We start from the raw sequence: 21425 nt of genomic DNA, 5'->3' as shown, positions 1-21425 counted from the left end.
AATCAGAGGATTATAAAGCCAACCCAGACCTGCGTAGAAGGATAGGATTATAGATTACAGGGACCATATGAGAAAATCAAAGGATGGGAGTTTAGCATAATAGAAAGAGTGTGAACTCTGGAGCAAGGAAGGCCTGGGTCTGAGTCCCACAAACTAGCCGCGTGGTCTTAAGACATGTCATGTAACTCCACCAAGACCAAGTTTCCTCTTTTGTAAAATGGGGTTAATAGAAACATTCCTTGTGGAATTATTGTTAGTGTTAGAGATAATGCTGGTAGAATGCTTTGCACATGGTAGGCTCTTGGGAAATGGCAGTTATGATTTTGGCTTTGTGTCGAGAATGATGTGATGGATTCTGACATCTCACCAATCCCCCTGGGAGTACTGTTGGCAGTGGTTCACATCCAGTGATTTTATACCCAAGAAGGGGTACAAAATGCTGGGCTATTTTGGCTCAATTTGACACAATTCTGAAAGGCCATTCTAACTCCACAGCTCCCCATGGATCACCTGGTCAACACCAGGGCTGTATCACAACTCAGCTTCTCCCACTGCCTACACCAGCCCTCCTCCACTCTTTTCCATAGGCATTGATGCCAAGAGCACTTCTTAAAAATGTCCAGCATGCTAACTTTATTCCAGAGTCTCTACTTCCTGAGGAACCTAATCTGTGATAAGGGATAAGGCAGGTATCTAATCTTGTGTTATTAATCACCCATTGGTCTAAGAAGCTGAAGCCTTAAGGAGATCCAGTGGCACCTTAGCCAGGTGTCAGAAAATATTTTAGACAGGGAAAGCATCACAAAAACTGTAAAGGAATGTGGAAATCCCTGGAGACATGTAGAATTTGCCATAGAAAAGCATTTGATAATTTCAGAAGTTAAAAACACTCTAAATCTATTCCATGTGAGCTTAGGAGCATGTAAATGTTTTCTAAGATTGACTCCCTAAAAAGAACTTGGCTATGACATTCACATCAATATAATTAAGCAGATATAATGATTAGTCTTTTTCCAGTATTGAACTTTTAATTCCCTTTCCAATGGCAAGGACTCAGCTAGAGACCTTCCTGGAAGGAGACTCATGTTTTCCTTTCTAATGACTGTGGCCTAAACAGTTATTTTGGAGCTGGGCTGTACTATAGGCACCTTTCTGGTGCCCAGTGGCATTTAGGCTGGGAGTTTCTTGTCCCACTCAAGTAGAGCCTATGGAGGTAAAATCAGAAAACTAGACAAAAGGCAATATCTGGGAAGCCAATCCTGCAATGAATTTCCAGGGTTAAGTGAGGCTCTGCTTTTGATAGGGACTCCATCTCCAGGAACAGTCTCATGTCAACATTATCCTTCTCTGTTCTTTAATACCCTGATCTCAGTGAGTGTTAGAAGTTGGCCCCGGAGGGAGGAGCCATCAGCATGGTCATATCATGTAGTAGCTAACCAACAGCGCTTTCTGAGGATCATGTACAAGGCATTGAGCTGTGCACCATGAGTAAAAACACTGATACCACATGTCCATCTCTCCTGGTAATGGAGAGAAATATGGACATGTGGATGGGAGGGGCAGCAGAACAGAGCAGTCACTTTTTCATGTCTCTGAATCCCTATCTCTGCAACCCTGAGAATGTGCAAGCAGTGCCTGGTTCAAGAGAAGCTTTCAATAGATATATATTGAACTAAGTGTCCCAGTGGTTTGTCATCCACTGTTTGGCCTTCAAATTACACAATATTTAGCTTGCAGCAGATGTGCAAGATTTTTTTTTCAGGAGGGATATCTTGACCAGTGTTGCTATGCAGCCCTCAGGGGACTCTTGGTTTGAGTGTTGGTGGCCTTGCTATATAGAGGCACAGAGATGACAGGGAGGTGCCAGAGGCCTTGAGGCTGCTGCTGAGCTCACGGCTCCTGACTCCTCTGCTCTCACCACTGCTCTTCAGGCTGAAAAACTGCAGAGGAGCAGCAACATACTTCTAGAAGTCTTGCCTCCTTCATCTGTTTTCTCCATCACACAGCAAGTCCCAGACCATGGTTTTACCTGATGCCTTGGGGATCTGGTCATCCCTCAGTGCATGTTACCACATATATTTCCAAGCCCAAGAATTATTTATAGACCAAGAGGTACCTGTTACTGTTCAGCTACTGAGGTATTTACCTGGGAGAACCCTCGGGAAACTAACAAGTTCATGGACCCAGGGACACTTGCCTCAAAGCACACCCTCCGCTTTTACCTTAGCCCTGGTTCAGAGGCTCTGCCTCTGAGTAAATTTAGGACAGTGCAGGATGATGTTGGAAGGGACACTTTGTTAGCCCCTTCCCATCTCTGTCATTCCCTATCACTTCCTTATTGGACAGTTGAAGAGTAAATCTTATATACAGGGCTATCCAAATAAAATAGCCAGACTGTCACCCTAAGGCCCTTGCATATCAAAATTCAGAAGTCCGGTGCCACTCTGGTTATAGTTGAGGAAACAGTAGGCTTGGAGAGGAGAGGGAGGTAGAGTCTCAGCATCCATTCTGAGAAGATTCTCCAACAGTCCTCACTGTGTGAGGCCAGAGATGTGCAATGGATGATCTAATAGATTTTTTCCATCGCTCACAGTGGAATATAAAATGACAAGACTCATAGTAAGATAATAGTTTCACACAATGACCTTCACTGTCTCAGGCCTGCTAGAGGCAGTTTCTAGAATTGAATGAATTCTCTTTAGTTACTCTTTCCATTTACTTTGAGCAACAGCCTTGAGTTTTTTAAATTAATTAAGCTAGTGATAAATGTGTTAAACCTCTACCTTCTACAGCTACATGTTTAGCCTTTTTTGTTAAACTTATTAAATCCTCATTGAAGAGAAGATGGGCCTGGAGTATGATTACTCTGGTCAACTAATAACAGAATCAGAGACTTGGGGCACATAGGGGGATATGGGATCATTTATACAGAGGGAAACCAAAGCTCATAGAGGAAAATGAGTTGCCTGGGAATTTGCCTTTCCTTTCTCCCATCACTCACTTCCCTCCAGCCCCCAACCCCAACTCCCCAACTATACTGAACACAGAAGATTTGCCTTCTTGGCATGGAATGCATCTCCAGGGCACATATTCTGTACCAACCCATTTCCCCACCCTCAATGGAGGACCAGCTGGATTGTCTCTTGGAAAAGAGACAGGAAGAAGGTTGGTCACAGCAGCTGAGATGGAAGTCTGAGACACTAGAAGAGCATAGGGACAGAGGAAAGGCAGCAGTAGGCAGAGGTCTGGGGCAGCTCCTAACCCACCTCCTAGACAAGAGACCCTAGAGGCCAGGAGGGGAAATGTCCTGAAAGAGACTTCTGCCAATGACAGCAGAATTGGGCTGGGAAAGAACTTGTTCTCTGAACTAGGTTTGAGGATAAGTGCAAGGTTTATTTTGCAATGATCTAGTTTGTGGCAAAAGTGCAGTGAGTTTTGAACTACTTAGCCATCAAAAGTAAATGGTAATTGGGGACTTGAACTTTCCAGCCAGAATTGGGCAGCTGCCCACTGTTATGAAAGGCAGAATTTGAAAACCTGGCAGGAAGGAGCAGAATTCTCTGTAGCACTTCACTTGCAAGCCTAATGCTCTGAAGTCTGTACTCTTGGTATGTGATACCATGAGGGCTGAACACGAATGAGAACTTGGCTGCCAGAGCTGGGCTGTTGTGAAGTCAAAATACCTACTTTTCCTCCCTCCTCCCTGCAGTCTTTGCTCCCAGAGCTGGTTGGGACCACCAGTGCTAGGGAAGGGTTGATCTAGTCCACTGATCCACCACTAGCAGCAGCATCACCCAGGAACATGTTAGAAATGCACATTATCAGGCCCCACCCCAGAGCCACTGAGCCAGCAACTCTAGGACAGCAGCCCAGGATTCTGTTTTAACAACTCTTGAGGTGATAGAGGCTGAAGCTTGAGAACCACTGGTCCAGAGCATGATATGGTTCTGAATTTGTTGTTTACCAAGGAAGCCCTGTTTTTAAGTGAGTTGGCATCTGCCTCCTACCTTCCCCCACCCCATCCTCTTCCTCCACAGGAACAGCCACTTTTGGGAGATTTGGGATTTGTTGTATTGCTTTCCCAGGCCTCAACATTTGTACAGTAAGCCATATCTCTACCATCTGTTTGGCCCCTGGCCCCAGCTGTCTCACTTCTGTCCCAGGACTGTCAGTTGTGTTGTGCCAGTGAGATTGTTTCCACTTAGTGCTGGGAAGGGAGGCACTCATAGATGTGGGGCCATCCGTGGGACCACAGACCTCACAGAGTTAGGCCCTGGCATCCTACCTCAGAGCTCTCACTGTTCTGATGAGGGACTTTTTGAGGGAGGCCCTGGCCTCCTTCTCAAGAGAGGCAATGAGCATGCCTTGTCTGTCCTAGCTGGGAATGCCAGTGGCTATGAGTGGCTGAATGAGCTCTGGAGAACTCAGGACTCCAATCAGAGAGCTATGGGCTCTACTTATCCATCCCTCCCCTTTTACGCGCCAACAGGTTGGGCAGCCACCTAAGGATTCCGAGGGGGATGAGTCTAGACAAGAATTAGCTTCCTTAGCTTTAACACCAGAGAGAACTAGTTATGTTTTTTGAGAGAGAGAGAGGCTCTGGGTTAATTTAATGAAATATATTTTGCCAGATACTTTTTTCTTTTTATTCTAATTAATGCCAAGGCATCAAAAGGTATAGTGGCTATTGGAATTGTGTCATATCTCATCCCCTATCTCACTCAGCTCCTCCTTCCCAAATGTTAGGAACTTGTCAAGAGCATGTCATAAGAAGCTCTTCCTTTGTCTCCATGGCACTGAATAGAAGCTGTCAGGACCCTGGGGGATTTGGGTTGATGGCATATATTTGATATTTTCTATTCTTCTGACCTAGTCTTGGGATAATAGTCTTAAGGTTTGGAGAAAGTGCACATCCATTCTTTAAGAGCCCTGTGGGGCAGATTTCCAAAATGGTGTCCATCCCCATAAGCCAGGGTACAATGCACAGGTATATAACGAGAACCCACCTGAGCGTTCTTGTCCAGGGAGGACTGGCTTCTGTCCCATGAGTGCAGTGTATCATTGTTAACACCTTGTCATGTTCAAGTCCATTCAGCCTAAAGAAAGAACAGCTCACAGGAAGTAGAGGAATTTGATAGGAAAAATACACAGGGTTTTTATATATATTATGTCTCTTGTTTTAAGCCTCACAATAATCCTTTGAGAGATGTAGTATTAACTGTGTCTTATACATAAAGAAATGAAAGTTCGGACAGATCAGGGGATAGGTCTGAAGTCACAAGCTGAGAAGTGGCAGAGCAGGACCCTGCCTTCGAGGCTGGTGCTCATCCCCAGCGCCTCCACCTTCCCAGAGCCCTTTACCTCTCTGCTCCCTTTACCTCCATCTCAACTTCTAGGGAACACAAGTGACCCAATAGGATAGCTGAAAAGGAGACTGTGCTAGGACTCAAATCCTGGCCTCTTTCATTTATGGGCTGGTCCAGCTCAGAATCCATCATGTTTCATTGGTACAGGCAAATAAACAGTTTTCTGCTAAGAGGGAGGAAAATTGAAGGAATAGATACAGGGTTAAAAGAACCAGTTAGATTGGTAAGGCTGCTGTATTTATCCTGACCCTGGCCACCCAAGCCACTCCCTACAGCCCCAGAAATGCCAAGATTTTCCAAATAACATGGGCATTTGCCTTTTGCAAAAGACAAAGAACAAGGAAGCAATAAAATGAGTTGTTAAACTATCTTTAGGGTTGAGGGTGAGGGAAGTTCTGTTTGCCCCAAAATGCTGGGCTTTATCTTTACAAGTTATCTGAAGCAACATATTATGAGAGGCATAGTTGTATGAAGGGGTGTGTGTGTTGTGTGTAAGAGAGAATATAAGCTTTGCAAAATACAAAAATACAAAGTACTGAGTTTTTTCTAACAAGCCTGGCTGAGTTTTCAGTAATTCTGCAGCTGTGACATGACTAGTCCACTGAGATATTCAGCACTGGCTGGAAAAATACAACCAAAACGTATTCAGTCAATAGCAATAAACAGCGACGCTTCTGAGAGTCGCATCACTTGTAAGAGTGGCCTCACTATGGGAAAGATAGATAAATTTGCTTTTTCTCAGGCCCAGCTCAGAGTTTTTTCCATTCCAGGAACTTCACTGGGCACAAGGAACCCACAGAGTCATGAGGATGCCTTGACTCTTTTTTTTTTTATAGTCTTTTTTTTTTTTTAAAGATCTATTTATTCATTCATTTAGAGTGAAGAGAGAGGCAGAGACACAGGCGGAGGGAGAAGCAGGCTCCATGCAGGGAGCCCGATGTGGGACTCGATCCCAGGTCTTCAGGCTCATACCCCAGGCTGCAGGCGGCGCTAAACCGCTGTGCCACCGGGGCTGCCCACACCTTGACTCTAGAAGGATCATCGTTGATATCTCAATTAAGTCTAGACTTCTCATTAGCGCTGCTCTCATAAACTATACAACAGCAGGTTGAAGGTTCTGCTCAGAGGGTCTTCATTGATCTTGTTGAGTCTGCTTTAGCCATCTGTGCCGACAGAGCGCTTAGTTCTCTTTCCCATGACATTTGCTTGCACACAGTGACCTCCATGCTGCAGACTGAACGTGTTGTCCCCACCATCATGTGCACATCCTCTGCATGCCACACCATGTGGCAGTGAGCTAAGCCAGTTCTCTGACCTGAGCAAGGACTGCCAACAGGACTCCCTGAGGCAGGATGCCTGGAATCTGAACCTACAGATATTTATTTGCATCATAAAAAATCACCCAACTCCCTCAATTTGCATGTAGACTTGGAGGAGATAGTATTGGGGCAGGAAGTTGCTATGTTTATTAAGAATTAGGTGAGGCCGGGCTGCGGTTTAGTGCCGTCTTCAGTCCAGGGCATGATCCTGGAGACCCGGGATTGAGTTCCGCATCGGGCTTCCTGCATGGAGCCTGCTTCTCCCTCTGCCTGTGTCTCTGCCTCTCTTTCTCTCTCTGTGTGTGTGTGTGATGAATAAGTAAACAAATAAAATCTTAAAAAAAAAAAAAAAAAGAATTACGTGAGGCCAGTGGCTGCAGGAGTCAGAGTGAGTACTGTTTTCTCCTTCTGAACTCTGACTTCCTCCACTTGGGAGTCTGGCCTCACCCCCCAGAAGCCACATGGCCACATGGCTCCACTGGCCACACTGCTCCTGACACATGGTCTTGATATCTAATACCTACATGGGTCCCATCCCTCCCAGCCTAACTGCTGAGTTCTGGAGTCTGTCTTTTCTGAGAGTAAGGAGCTGAGAGTATGCCCGGCCGGGTTCACCTATGACTCTGCTGCATTTGAGGTGTGACCTGCTGCAAAGATAGTATGGCTGCATTTCTCCCTGGAATTAACTTCTTTGTATTCTCCCAGAGTGAGCTTGGCTGCTTTCTAGCTGCACCCTCAGCAGTTCCTGGACAGATTTTGTTGGTTTACGACTAAGCAAGAAAAGTGGGCTCCAGAGCCAGTTGCTCAGCAGGGGTTCCCTCCCTTCAAAGAAAATGTAAATTAGTGTGAAAGGTGCTGAGGTTAGGAAATCTGGGGCCCTACTGTTAGCACTTGTGTCCCTTGTCCTCCCTCCACCTCAGAAAGTTGGGCTGGTTGTGTGTGAACACAGGCAGGACTGCACCCCAGTAATTGATTCACACTTTGGGGCTCAGTTCACTGATGCCATAGCCCTGAGAAATTGAGCTACTGTTGCTGTTCCTCTGTGACGTTGAAGTGCACTGCACATAATCTGCTCCTGAACCTGGCAGGCATTGACACACACATGCCTTCAGAGGATACTAATTCAGAAAGCAGTTTTTCTTTGGCCTATAAAAAATTTAACTATAAAGCTAAGCTAGAACAGAGGCTGCGATGCTATCCCACCCCTGGTGCCACATTCTTTCCTGTCAGGTCCCTGAGGATAACTTGTTTAGCTCTTGCCCTCTTCTCTAGGCATGCCCTCCTTGGCATGGCCTCTTGACACCCCTGGGCTCTTGTGCTTTTGGACTGCAGGTACCCACTGCCTACTACCCTCCATCTCATGTCTGCCTTCTCCAAGGGTCCATGAAACCATGGCCAGTTCCAATTTAATAGCACATGGCCCAGGGCCTGAGAAAGCTGTGATCGCTCTTGCCCTCTTCAAGACTCACATAGTTTACACTTAAAATCTGCCTCCCTCACAGGTAAGCTTATTAAATGAGATGAGGCCTAATGAGTGCGGGGGGCTTTCCACATGTTAGCCCCTCTTATCAGGATGTACTGTGCCAGACTCCATGGAATTGGCCCCACAATGGGTTAAAATAAAGCTGCTCTCCTGTCCGAAGTTATTCATTATGTAGCAGAAAATGCAATTAACCTTGAATAGTTTAGGTCACTGGTGGATGCTTGCTTACTGCTTGCTGCCTCAGTCTTTTCCCTAAAGAATAGAGAACCAGAGCCAGGAGCTCCAGGGAGGAACAAGAATATGAATTCCCCCAACCTCAGAGTTGCATAATGATTCTAAGGAATTCATCCATCATTCTGCACACCATATAGAGAGAGTAAATGGTTGCATGTATATGCACTATATTTTCAAATACTACTAGGTATTATTTTCAGACAGGTACTATTGTGGTCCACAAAACATAAATTTATTTTTAAATGGATCCTTAGTAAGTTATTTTGACCCAGTAATATCTTTGGGAAGAGAATAACCTCAGAGGTTTAGCTGGATTTGAGTGCTCTGCCTCAGCTCACTTGTCCTGAAGATAAACATTCTCAGGCTTGGAGCCCCGACTTTGTGACTAAGCAGTAATCACCCGTCAACGCAAGTGCCTGTTTCTCCAGTGTAATCAATGGCACAACATTCAGCACACAACACATAGCTTAGTTTATAGCATCAGAGAAATTGCAGGCAAAGGGAAAAGAAGATAGTACTCACTAGACTTTACCATCCCGCCAAAAGAGAAGACATGGCTTCCACAGAATATTCCAGAAAGCCCCAGACTTAATGCAGGGAGACCATAAAGAGAGAATCCTGGGACACAGCTGGCTGGCACCTGAAAGTAGAAGGCCAGGAAGTTTAAAATTCCTCCACTTGCCCCTGCCAGTGTCTTGTTGTAGGGAGGCCACCATGATGGTTCACCAACTGGTTCAGTCTCAGTGAGACTCCCTACGTGAAGGCTGTCCTGGGCCACTCCACCAGGCCCTGGCATGAGTGCTCCAAGAGAGGGGTAGGCTGCGACCCTCTGTGAAAGGTGCCACAACAGTGTTCTGAATTGATTCTATCTTTGTGCTTCTGCTGGGAATTTAAATTTCATGTAATTCTGCCATAAGGAGGGACTCTGTGCCGACCTCTCTCCCCATTCCCCTCATCTCCCACCCTCCAGCCTTGGAGAAACAGCAGAGGAAGATGCTTCTCTTCATTAGGCTTCATAAGAGCCCAGTAGCTCAAAGCTGTGCATCCACCACTAGTAAATGAAGCCTGAGGGAACTAAGACTTCATGGTGAGGAGCAGGAGTTTCACCAGATGCTGAAAAATAACAAGAAAAAGATCCTTTTCTATTAATAAAAGAGAAGTATAATGGGATTTTTTTTTTCATAACTATCTGATGAGAAAAATCCTGCTTGCTTTTTCTTCCTGTGAAGTTGGAGAACTCTGAGTTTGGATCTACTGAATATAAAGTTCTTGCCAGCTAAGGTCCATCCCTATGAGTGTATTCAAGTTGCCAGCTCATGAAAATGAATTATTTTTAAGGAAGATATGATTCTCATTAAAAGTTCTTGTGATTTCTATCACACAAGCTCATTTTCCCCATGGCTACCCCCTGGATCCTGCTAATATGGTTGTTGTAAGGGATGCAAGTGAACCATACTTCAGCTACTGAAACTCACCCTAGCTGATCACCATGAAGTAGCCACCTTGATGCAAAGTAAAATTTTTAGAGAAAAATATTCACTATTTGCAACTGTTTCTTAATACTCTATTCCAGTTGCTCTGGGAGAGATAATAGTACAGGACATGCCCCTTGGGATAGAGTTAAACATATTTCCTTGCTCCCAGAAGAACCTTAAAAAAGAGTTTAAGCTCTTTCCACACCCTGAAAGTGTGGAGACAGTGGGTATCAGTGAGGAGACAGTTGGCAGCCCCTGACCAAAAAGACAGTTTTTGATGGAGTCTTTCCAAAAAACCTGGTTTGTAACCCATTGTCCAGAAGTCCCAATGTGATTCATAACAAGTCTGTCCTGTGAATAGGAGATCAAAGATTGTGGGATTCAGGGCAGCTGCCTTGAGATTCTGTTAAGAGGGAATGTGGGGCCAGCAGAAGAGGAAGGGAGGTGCACACGTGGCGCTGCCTTCCTTACATGAGCTGTTGGCTCACTCATCCTTCCAATCCTGCAAGGAAAAGCTTCTTAAGATATTTGTTGAGAGATTGGATATCCTGCCCTAGTTCTCCTTGGAAAGTACAGGGTGAGCTGACAGAAGAAGAGGTGAGGTATAAACCTTTCATGGGGATCTTAAAGGTCTGTCCATTCTTGGAGCAGTAGCAGGCCCTTTGGCCTTCACACAGGTGATATACTCTGGATTTTATAAGTCAACCTTGATTTGGGAAGCAAAATGAGACACAGTCCCACCAGAGATGATCGTCTCCACTGAGCTGCAGAGACCACTGGGGACATGCCTAGAGATTGCCGTCTTGCAGAGCTCCAGATATTCTGATGGATTCCGGCAAGTCATTCTCCTCCAAGCTCATCCTGGATACTGACACATGTACCTGAAGGAGAGAGGTTAAAGGGTTAGAAATGGCCTCATTTCCTCACATTTCATGAAAACTTTTAGCTAACCCTCTACCTTCTATTCAGTCATTCGCTTATTCAGTGAATAATTGTTGAGAACCTAGCGGCCATATGCCAGACCCTGTGCTAAGTTCTGGGGGAAGGCTCCTGGCTTGATGAAAATTATAGTCTAAAAAGGGAGCAGACGGGCAGCCCCCGTGGCGCAGCGGTTTAGTGCTGCCTGCAGCCCAGGGTGTGATCCTGGAGACCCGGGATCGAGTCCCACGTCAGGCTCCTGCATGGAGCCTGCTTCTCCCTCTGCCTGTGTCTCTGCCTCTCTCTCTGTGTGTCTCTCTGAATAAATAAATAAAATCTTTAAAAAATTTAAAAAATAAAAAGGGAGCAGACAATAAATAAGGAAACAAGTCAACAGGATAATTACAGATTGTTTTAAGTCCCATGGATAAATGAGATTGTAATTGGGAGGGGCCCTTCTATAAGTGAAAGACCTTTGCAGAGGGGACATTTGAGCTGAGACTTGAGAGGAGTGACCATTGGAAGAGTCGGAGGAAGGGCAGTCCAGGAAGAGGGCATACAGAGACACGGGCACAAAACCTCCGAGCATTAGGGAGAGAGGCCGTGGCCACGGGCAGTGAGGAGAATGATTTGGGAGGAGTTCACAGGAGACAAGAGCTAGGATGTGTAGAGCCTTGGAGGTGGTGGTTAGAGCTTCGGTTTTATTCTGAGAGCATTGGGAAGCCACTGACAGTGTTAAGCAAGAGTGGTAACCTAATTAAAGATCTCTGTGTGCTCACTGCCACATTGTTTGTAATAGCAGATTAGAAGCGAATTCCATTAATATGGAGTTAGATAAGTACATGTGGGTTCATCCCAGTGGTCTGCAGCAGTTAAAAACCATGAGGCATATCTATATGTACTGTCAGAGAAGGAGTCACAAGATACCCTAAGTAGGGGGGAAAAAAACCCCACAAGAAATAGAATACAGCATAAAATATGCTGCCACTATATTTTAAAAAGTGCCATATATGTATATAGGCTTGCCCACATATAAAATCCCACATTAAGGATATACAAGGAGCTGGTAATGGGCTGCTTCTGGGGAGGGGAACTGAGGTACACAGTGACCAGGGTGGAAGGGAAACCTACTCATCACAGTGTATCTTTTTGTACGTCCAAATAAAGTTACTATGTCTAAATCGTGATCCCTTTGTTTGCTGTGGGGAGAGAGGGTGCTGAGAGATGGTGGTGGCTGGACCATGTATTTGGTAATGGGGATGGAGAGAAGTGGGTGGATTCAAGATCTACTTTAGAGGCAGGACCAGCTGGACTGTGTATTCCACACTGACTTGCCCTGCTCCCACTAGTTCAGGAAAGCTTCGTGCATTTGAGATTGGAATTGAGCTTACCTGACTCTCCTCTTCTGTGACACCTTTGTGGAATGAAGGATTCTTGGGCTCCTTTCAGGTACAAAAAGCTCAGAAATCTAAAGACTATCTAATGCATCACAATATGGAAGACACAGTTACAGATGCATGTCCTTTTCATGTCTTCATCCAACTTAGAGATGATCTTTAAGTAATCTCTAGGCCCAGTGTGGGGCTGGAACTCAAGATCTTGATATCAAAGGTCATATGCTCTATGGACTGAGCTAGCCAGGTGCCCCTAAAGGACTTTTAATGACAGTCAAAACAAGGTCACACTGAAGAAACCCTATAGTTTTTCAATGGAGCTTGCTTTCTTTGCAGAGAGATGCCAAAGGCCAGTACCTGTTTGACCTTCTTTGCCACCACCTGAACCTTCTTGAGAAAGACTACTTTGGGATCCGCTTTGTGGATCCCGATAAGCAGCGGGTAAGTCAATATTCAAAACACAAATGGAGGAGAGGGTTGGTCAGTAGCCTGAGTCCTTGAAATGCCACTCATACTCTTCAATTTAGCCTCAGGAATCAGGGACCACCCAGGCCCTGCAGTTGAGTGTCACCTCTTCAGATCATGTTATGAGATCTGGAAGCCACATTGGCAGAGCTCACCTAGTGTGGCCCCTCTTTTCCCGATGCTGAGATGACAGCCTAGAAGGTTGATGTGATCTGCCCAAAGCTGTCCAGTAGGAGGCAGAGCAGCTGGGCTGGTGTTAAGGTCTTAGAGCACAGGTCACAGGCTGAGCCTTTCCCACCTCCTTTCTAGTAAATGAGCTGAACCATACAGTTCCTCCTAGAAAGGACCTCACTTGAAGTGTCACACCAACCCAGTTTGGGCAGGACAGAGATGGAGCCAAAACTAATAGGGGCCTTTGAGCATCTTGCAAATGCAGCAGTTCCTGTTCTGTTCTACACAATGTGGCTGGTGCTGCAGACACAGGGCACATTCCAGACAGATATGAGAACAGGTCCATTACCCCCAGGCCCCAGGCTCCCCCTCAGCTTCAGCGCCCTTGATGCATCTCCTCCCCGCTGGGGCCCTCCACCTATATAGTCTCCCTGCCCAGAACATTTCTTCTCTCTTTCCTCACTTCTCCACACTCCACTCTGCCTGGCTCCACTTATGGCTAACTCCTTCTCACATGTCATGTCTCAGTTTAGACTTTTACTTCTTCCAGGGATTCTTCCCCAACACCCACTCTGAATGAAGGGCCCCTCCTATGTGCCCCATGTGCCCTGTACTACCCCTCCTGTAGCACTTACTATGTCATGTTGTAGTTGCCTGTTTGATTATCTGTGTTCTGGGCAAAAATGTCAGTTCCACAATTGTGTGCATTTTCTCTCATTCATCACTATATCCCATAGAACTAGCATAGGGCCTAGAATGTAGTGGACGTTAAGTAAATATTTGCTGGAGGAATGTTGAGTGGGTGAGTTAATGGTTTAGAATGCCAAAATTTCCCTCTCCCCTTTCCCAGCTGCTCCACCAGCAGACACCTGCACTTCCTCTAACTTGTTTTCTTCAGCTCTTTCCTTTCTGTGGGCATGTATTCGCTGGTACCCCCCCGCTCCGCCACTGAAGTGGGAAAGTATGCAGAAACATCCAGGCCTGTGTCTCTCTTCCCTATACCTCTGCCCACCCGCCCTACCTCCCCCCGCCCTCTGGTCTACCATCCTCCAAAGACTTTATCAGCACAAATCCCAGAGGGTCCCCCTTTCATGGGTCCACTGATTTTCTTCACAGCTCCAAACATGGGTTCCATCTCTTCCCACACTAGGGGCCTCAGAGCCCCCAGAAGGCACAGCCCCCCACAATGTCCAGGACCACAGATAACAAATGAATGGATATACCCCTCACCATGCCAGAGTCAGTGTTGTTTTGATATTTGATGCTCTGAGTCACTGTGTCTCTAGGTCACATTTAGAGTTTTATGCTGAACACTTCAGCCTAAAGAATCCAGGGACACCTGGATGGCTCAGTGGTTGAGTGTTTGCCTTTAGCTCTGGTTGTGATCCTGGGGTCCTGGGATGGAGTCCTGCATCAGGCTCCCTCTGGGGAGCCTGCTTCTCCCTCTGCCTATGTCTCTGCCTCTCTGTGTGTCTCTCATGAATAAATAAATAAAATCTTAAAAAAAAAAAAGAATCCAAAGGACTATATTCCTTTCTTTTGACAAGCCTTGTCCTCTTCACTGACAAATTATGGTCCTCCTGGCTCAGTAGAAGTTTGAGCATCCCCACTGTTTAGGAAGTAGTGTCAAGGTCCGCCCCTTGCCCTATGAAACCTTTACTGCCTTGACATAGACACTGTCCTTACTATAGAACATAGTATAAGATCCCAAAAGTGCCATGATACCAAGAAGCTACATGCCCTCACCTGTTGTAGTATCCATTCACCATATAATGATGCACTATTTTTACAAGGGGGTTTCTTGTTTGTTTGTTTGTTTGTTTAAGATTTTATTTATTTATTCATGAGAGACACAGAGAGAGAGGCAGAGACACAGGCAGAGGGAGAACCAGGCTCCCTGCAGAGAGTCCAATGCAGGACTCGATCCCAGGACCCTGGGATCATGACCCGAGCTAAAGGCAGACACTCAACTTCTGAGCCACCCAGGTGCCCCATGTTGTTTACTTTTTGGTCTGAGCTGTTTCTTCTTAAGTAGGAAAGCCAGTTACAGCAAGTTCTCTTCATCTCCCAAAGAGAGTGGCTCATGAAGTAAAAGGAACATGGTATATCCTCGTTATTTTCTAGTTAGGTCAAAATGTGCTTGAGAACATAAGAGAGTACATGGAGGGGATAAAGATCAAAAGCAGGAGAAGACAGAAAAATGTAAAGAGAGGGGAAAAGGAGAAATAAACATGTATGGGGTGGCTCCTGTGTGCTGGGCTCTGCATTGAGCATAAACCTACTGAGCATAAGCCCATGTATAGTGGGCATTGAACTGTACCAGGCACTAAGCTAAGGGCTTCCCATATGCTCTTTACTCCTTACACAAATGAGACAGGTATCAAGACAAGTCAAATATCCATTCTCTGGATGAGGAAATAAAACCTCAGGTTAGGCAGTAACTTGGCCAAGGCATGTGGCACTGCCAGTCTCCAGCTCAGAGCTATCTGATGCCAGGGTCTGTGTGCTTTCTAAGGTTCCATGCTGAATCCACACCGAATAGTTTCTGAAGTTGTGTGACTTTACTGACAGGTTAAGGAGAGCAGAGAGGCTTGGAAAGGTGCTTGAGAGTTGTGGGAAAATTGTCACCCTAGATCTACTGACTCATGGGAGAGATGGGTGGGTAAGCTCTCTGCTCCCTTAGGTTGTGAGGCCCTAAAACGTACCTTTTCCCCGGGGCACCAGCACCCAAGCTCATATCCACCCCCTTACTGCCTGCTCTGCACAGGTCCCCATGGGGTCTGGGAACTCCCATGGTCTCTCCTGGAGGAGCTGCCCTCACTCCCCCATTCCTGGATCAGGCCCAGGGCTCCAGGCTCCTCTTAGCCTCTCCTTTCAAGCCTCCAGAGCCTACAGATTGTGCCACGTTGGCCTGATGACCCAAAAACAGTTGGAAACTCCCCTCTCTGACCCTTCTTTTCTCTTCTCCTGACCCTCCCTCCCCAATCTCATGTTATCAGTTTGCTAGTGATTGTAGGACCCAGATTTAGCTAGACCTCAGCAAAAGGTAAGTAACTCTGGCCATCACTATGTTTTTGGGATCCTGATTTCTCTTGATTTCTCTCCTAGACCCCTTAAAATCTCTCACAAGCTGTGACAGCTTTCCCCTCCCCTCCCATCACTCTGCTGTCTCCTCCAGCCTCTCCTTTCTTGAGTTCTCACTGAAGTCCTTTTCAGCTCTGGCCAAGGGGAATAGCCTTTTTGTCGTTCAGCTCCACCTACCCTCCGCTGAGAGTACGTCACAGTCTTCCCTTGTACTCTCCTTCTTCCACTGGTTCTTTATTTTAATCTAGCAGACAAGTGCCTGGGGGCATTCTGTTTACTGAGCCCCAGACACTTGCTATGTTCTCCTCGCTGTACACAACTCCAATGTGCTCCCGTCAGACGGGCCTCCACCTTCACAGGCTCAGCCTCGAACCCCAGTTGTTTCCATGCAATTTCATCTCTTGCCTTTGCTTCCATGGGAAGCCAAGCCGCGGTGCGCCGTGTAATGTGAGAAGGACCTCTTAACCACATTGAGTGGCTATAATGAGTTGCCAGCCTCGTGGGAACTCAGATCAGAGGAAGCAAGAGAGCAGAATGTCAGCCCAGATTATCCATGTGGAGCTGACGGAAGAACTGGCTCTTAGTGGGTCCATTAACTGCATGACCCACGGCCTAGCCCAGAAGGTGAGAGCTGGGAATTGCAGGAGGCCAGGAGGCTGTCTGCACGGCCCTGGCTGCTTTCCTGCCAGAGGATGATTCTGCCAAGATGTTACACTAGACGGAAGTAGCCAGAAGAGAGGGAGGGGTGGACCCAGAATGGACCCACTTCTTCGCCTATTTGATAGCTGCATCTTGAACACTGTCCTAGGCACTGGTGGGTGACACCGTTTTCTGCCTTCACAGAGCTAATAGTTTCGATCTACTTTCAGATAATCAAATCCCAAGTAACAGCAGTTGTAGCTCTCTGCAAACCGTCAAATTTCCTGATTAGCATAAAAGCAACAGACATCAATAATGCATTTTATAAAGCATCTGTGAAGAACTGGGAAACAGTTATAGAATGACCTCATTGCTTCCTTCCTACAAACATAAGTACCATGGGAAAAGATGTATTGCTACTATATCCTGCCTCTACAAAAATCCAAGGGAAAAATGATACTGTTCTACACTTTAGTTGTGGTTAGTTATCTTATGAGACTGAGATTTTAAACATCCCTGATGCCAAGGAATCCTGAGAATGTATGCCCTAACACAAGGGTTGGCAGTGTTCTACTCAAACAAAGATGGAGTATGCACCAGCCATCCCTGCCGTCTCACCAATTTATGAAATTCCACCTGTTAATACTTTCTAGAGCCACAACCAATAACCTCTGTCCCTACTGCCTACCCCTGCCAAAATATAGCTGGCACATAACACGAACACACACAACCCACTACCGTCAACATTTCCCTGCTCAAGACAGGCAGGGCTTTGTCCCCATTACACATACATGCATTCACTTGTGCCTACTGGCATGCCAGAAATATGGCTCAGAACTTTGGCACCCTACTTTGGGAAGGAAGCATTGCCAGGGAAACCCAGAAATGGTATCTGAAGCTGGAACTCTTCCCCCTTCACAGCTGGTTCCATGGGGAGCTTTCTTCAGAAAATCCTATTAGCCTCTCTTCTCCAAGCCTACCAATCACAAACTTTGGGGCTGCTTTCATCCTGGGCTACAGTCTGTCTGGTTAGTTAATTTGGGTAAAACAAGTTAGAGTTGCTACTGCTTCTCATTAGGGTTTTCTTGTTCTGTGTTCTCTGTTTCAGCATTGGTTGGAGTTTACGAAGTCCGTGGTGAAGCAATTAAGATGTAAGTATTCTTCATGAAAAGGTGGGAAGCCTCATCCCTGGGTGGGGGTGGGGGTGGGATGAAACCTCCCACTTTTAGTAAGTCTTGGTAATTGTCCGCTGTCCTGGTATAAGTTGGCCTTAAACATGTGACGATTTTCTTATGATAGTTCAGAAGCTTGTGCGTCCCAGGGGGGAGGGAAGCCTAGTCAGCCTCAGGGAAGGGTCTTTCCTGAGATGGGCACATCTTTGTCTCTGCAGCCCAGCCTCCATTCACCATGTGTTTCCGAGTGAAGTTTTACCCCGCAGATCCTGCTGCCCTGAAAGAAGAGATAACCAGGTAAGGCTGAACTCCCCTCAACTACTAAGACCTGTTGGAGAGGATAGGAAAGAAGGACTCTTAGATCCTCTATTTTGGAAGCTTCTAACTCTTATAAGGAAGCAGTCTTCCTAAATATAGCATTACTTTTGTATTTTATTTCCACATGCTTTCTTTGCTCACCCCCTCAATAAAACTGGAACAGAATGAGCTTCTTTCCTTCAAGGAGTGTGATTACTTCATTTAAACTAGTCATCTACAAATGGACCTGGAGTAACTAATTAATAAAAAGCATTTTTTTTCCTTTACCAAGGATTTGGCCACCATGGATGCTTTTGGAGAGGGTGGGTTGCTTTTGTTGGCAGTGAGAAGGGCTGAAATAGACTTCAGTGGCCTAATGTACTTAGGACATGCCAAAGCAGGACATTGAAAAGTAAGCTGGGGGGATCCCTGGGTGGCGCAGCGGTTTGGCGCCTACCTTTGGCCCAGGGTGCGATCCTGGAGACTCGGGATCGAGTCCCACGTCGGGCTCCTGGTGCATGGAGCCTGCTTCTCCCTCTGCCTGTGTCTCTGCCTCTCTCTGTGTGTCTCTCGTGAATAAATAAAAAAAAAAAAAAAAAGAAAGAAAGAAAAGTAAGCTGGGAAATACTGAAGATTTTAAATCCAAGTGGATAAACTCCAGTGTGCTGACAGATCAAGTCCATGATAAACCCCTCATTGTGGGGATCATGTTCTGTGGTGGGCAGACAGCTGCATGGAATGAATCCTATCTCATCCAGCATCACTTGAGAATAAGAAAAAACTTAAGTGCCCACATCATCCTACAAGAGAGTCAAAGAATAGGAGCTTCAAATCTTCCCCAGGGTTTTGTTTATACGAGCCAATTTCACTCTACAAGGCCTGTCTCAGAGATTCAGTTATGCTCTGTAACAGGGATCCTTAATTTTTATATCAGAAGTATCTAATTTTGGGGCACCTGGGTGGCTCAGTCAGTTAAGTGTCTGCCATTGGCCCCGGTCATGATCCCAGCGTCCTGGGACTGAGCCCCACATCAGGCTCCCTGCTCAGTGGGGAGTCTGCTTCTCCTTCTCCCCTCCCTGCTCATACTAGTGCTCTCTCTCTCAGAAATAAATAAAACCTTAAAAAAAAAAAGAAAACAACACCTAAATTTGACATTAGCAGAATATTGGTGTTACCTTGTAGAGGGTGGGGCTTATATCAAGAGGTGATGTCAGGGAATCCTAGAGCTGAAAACAGCTGCCAGCTCTCTACTTCCCCTCAAAACCTTGGAGATGCAGAGATTGGGATGAAGTTATTGCTAGTTATATAGACTCTGTCCTATAAGGACTTGCAATCAGTCTACCTCCAGATCTTGAACTGCTTGGGAGAATTCCAAAGAAAGGAAAAAGGAAGGAAGAAGGGAGGAAGAAATATGGACTTATGTTCACTTCCTTTTTTGAAGAGCATGCCACTAGCTTTAGGTCAGATAAGAGGTGAGTTTCTCTGAGAGGAAAAATGGCAGAAATGGGGGGAGAAGAGAGCAAGAAATAGGACTAAGTAGTGCAAAGGAAGCAAAAAAGTGGGACAGGGAGGAAAAGTGGCTTCTTCACATGGGCCCTAGGGGAGGTTGGGGTGAATCTTGCGGCTGAGTCGCAAGGATGAGGAAGGCTGTTTCCTCTGGATGCTTGAGGCAGTGTACACACACCAACTTGAAGCACTGAGGCCAGTGAGTGTGTAGTTACAACCAAACTTCATGCTCCTTATTGGACATAGAAACTGCAGGTTCTGCTCGTCCACATGGAAATGGATGTGGCTCCCACTTTCCTTTTGAAAACCAAGCTCATCCACATTACAGGAAGCAATCTTATAATTTTAGGAGCGCTAGCCCACCCTGCTCAGGACCTTCAGAGTATTTACCTCACTCTGAGCCTATCCCTCTCCCTACTACCCACTTCTCTGCCAAAAGAGGTGATGATGCCAGGGTAGACCAGAAGGCCACATTCCTGTCCACGTGTCAGGGCATATTTAACACATCTTTCTTGAGAACCTAGTGCCTTGCTTCCTAATACCACACCTCAGGATTGCTTGGTCTCCACCTCACTAGACCAACAGTGGGGATGACAGGGATCATTCTAACAACTCAGTGAGCAGCCAGTGAGAGAGAGTACAGCAAACACATGGGTTTCTGGTTTGATTAAAGGGAAAAAATATATGGTTATCTTGGCCCTGAGGAGGAGCTCTTGACAATACAATCTTCTATTTTTTTTTCAATACAATCTTCTAAATCAAATGTTTCTACATAATACTAATGTACAGACACTCCTACTCAAGCAGCATAGACCTGGAAGCTCAGATCCTATTTTTGTCACTTCTTAGCTCTGTGCCTTGGACATAAGATATTTAACCTTCAGATCCCTTATTTATAAAATGAGGAGAGTAGCAGCTACCACATAGAATTGTTGGGAGGACTGACCACTACTAGGGTCTTGTACTTTGCAGTACAGCCCCCAGCAAACCTTGCATTGAGCATAGACTGCCAGATTGATTATGTGGTCTGTGGACCCCCAAGGACTGTGCATGGGGCACAAGTAGTTAGCTCAGCCTTCTCTCCTTTGCTGATGTGAAAAGGCACTTCTTTTCTGATAATCTCCACTCCTTTGTCCTTTTCCCCCACCAGCTAGAGTCCTAACACTTAAGCAGCTAACTTTTGAGAACTCAGAGGAAAAAACCATTCCAGTCATCCAAGTCTTGGTGGCCCAGGATGAGGACCATGGTCAGGCCTCTCTCCAAGTCAGTAAACTTCAAAGGCACAGACAAGGATGTGAGCTCCTTCTCCTGCACACATCTGTGCTGAGCATCCTCAACTCTTCTCCCCTTGCTCTCTACCTCACCAGCCTTCCTTCCCTAGAATGCATTTTCCAAGCCTTGTTGGGGTGTGAAGCACAGGGTGCCTGGGCCTGATTTGGACTCTCTGTGCCTTTCCCTCCATGAAGCATTATGTGGAGGCCTTGGAATTAGCCAAATCTTCCTCCTCATTCATGTCCCTGCTGATCTTGAGAGAGCAGGTACCTGCCCCAGCTTCACTCAATACTCGTAATTCATTCCTGGCGTAGAGCCCTCCTTGCCACCTTCCTGCCAAACTAATTTAGCTGTCAGTGTGTTTTTTCCTAGCAATATTGGTCCTAAATTTCAATGCCATCTCAACTATTCCCATAAAGCCAGACTGAGAGGAGGGGATGAAATAGGGAGTAAAGAACTGTGTTTCAATTTATCTCTTGGACTCTTCCCAGATGATAAATTTAGTTGCCAAATCCTGATTAATCTCTTTTGTCATTTTTTAGAGTAATAAATAGATTTTCTTGTCTAAAGACAAGGCAGAGAAAATGGGGATTAGGCACCAGATTTAGCATTTAACAGGGACCACAGGTG

The 21425-nt window shown here is 46.0% G+C and overlaps 1 protein-coding gene across 4 annotated transcripts in view; it reads left to right on the top strand.

The window, feature by feature from the left end:
* FRMD5 (FERM domain containing 5) overlaps window positions 1–21425 on the top strand; it is a 312961-nt gene that overhangs the window by 253697 nt on the left and 37839 nt on the right. For all 4 annotated transcript variants that reach the window (XM_055316881.1, XM_055316880.1, XM_055316879.1 and 1 more), the window contains exons 2-4: window positions 12526–12630; window positions 17657–17699; window positions 17939–18017. In XM_055316881.1, coding sequence (XP_055172856.1) covers window positions 12526–12630; window positions 17657–17699; window positions 17939–18017 — 227 coding nt within the window. The remainder of the gene's footprint in view (window positions 1–12525; window positions 12631–17656; window positions 17700–17938; window positions 18018–21425) is intronic.

The sequence above is a fragment of the Nyctereutes procyonoides genome, unplaced genomic scaffold (assembly GCF_905146905.1).
Source record: "Nyctereutes procyonoides isolate TBG_1078 unplaced genomic scaffold, NYPRO_anot_genome, whole genome shotgun sequence".
NCBI lineage: Eukaryota > Metazoa > Chordata > Mammalia > Carnivora > Canidae > Nyctereutes > Nyctereutes procyonoides.
This window is presented reverse-complemented; position numbering and strand designations above follow the sequence as displayed.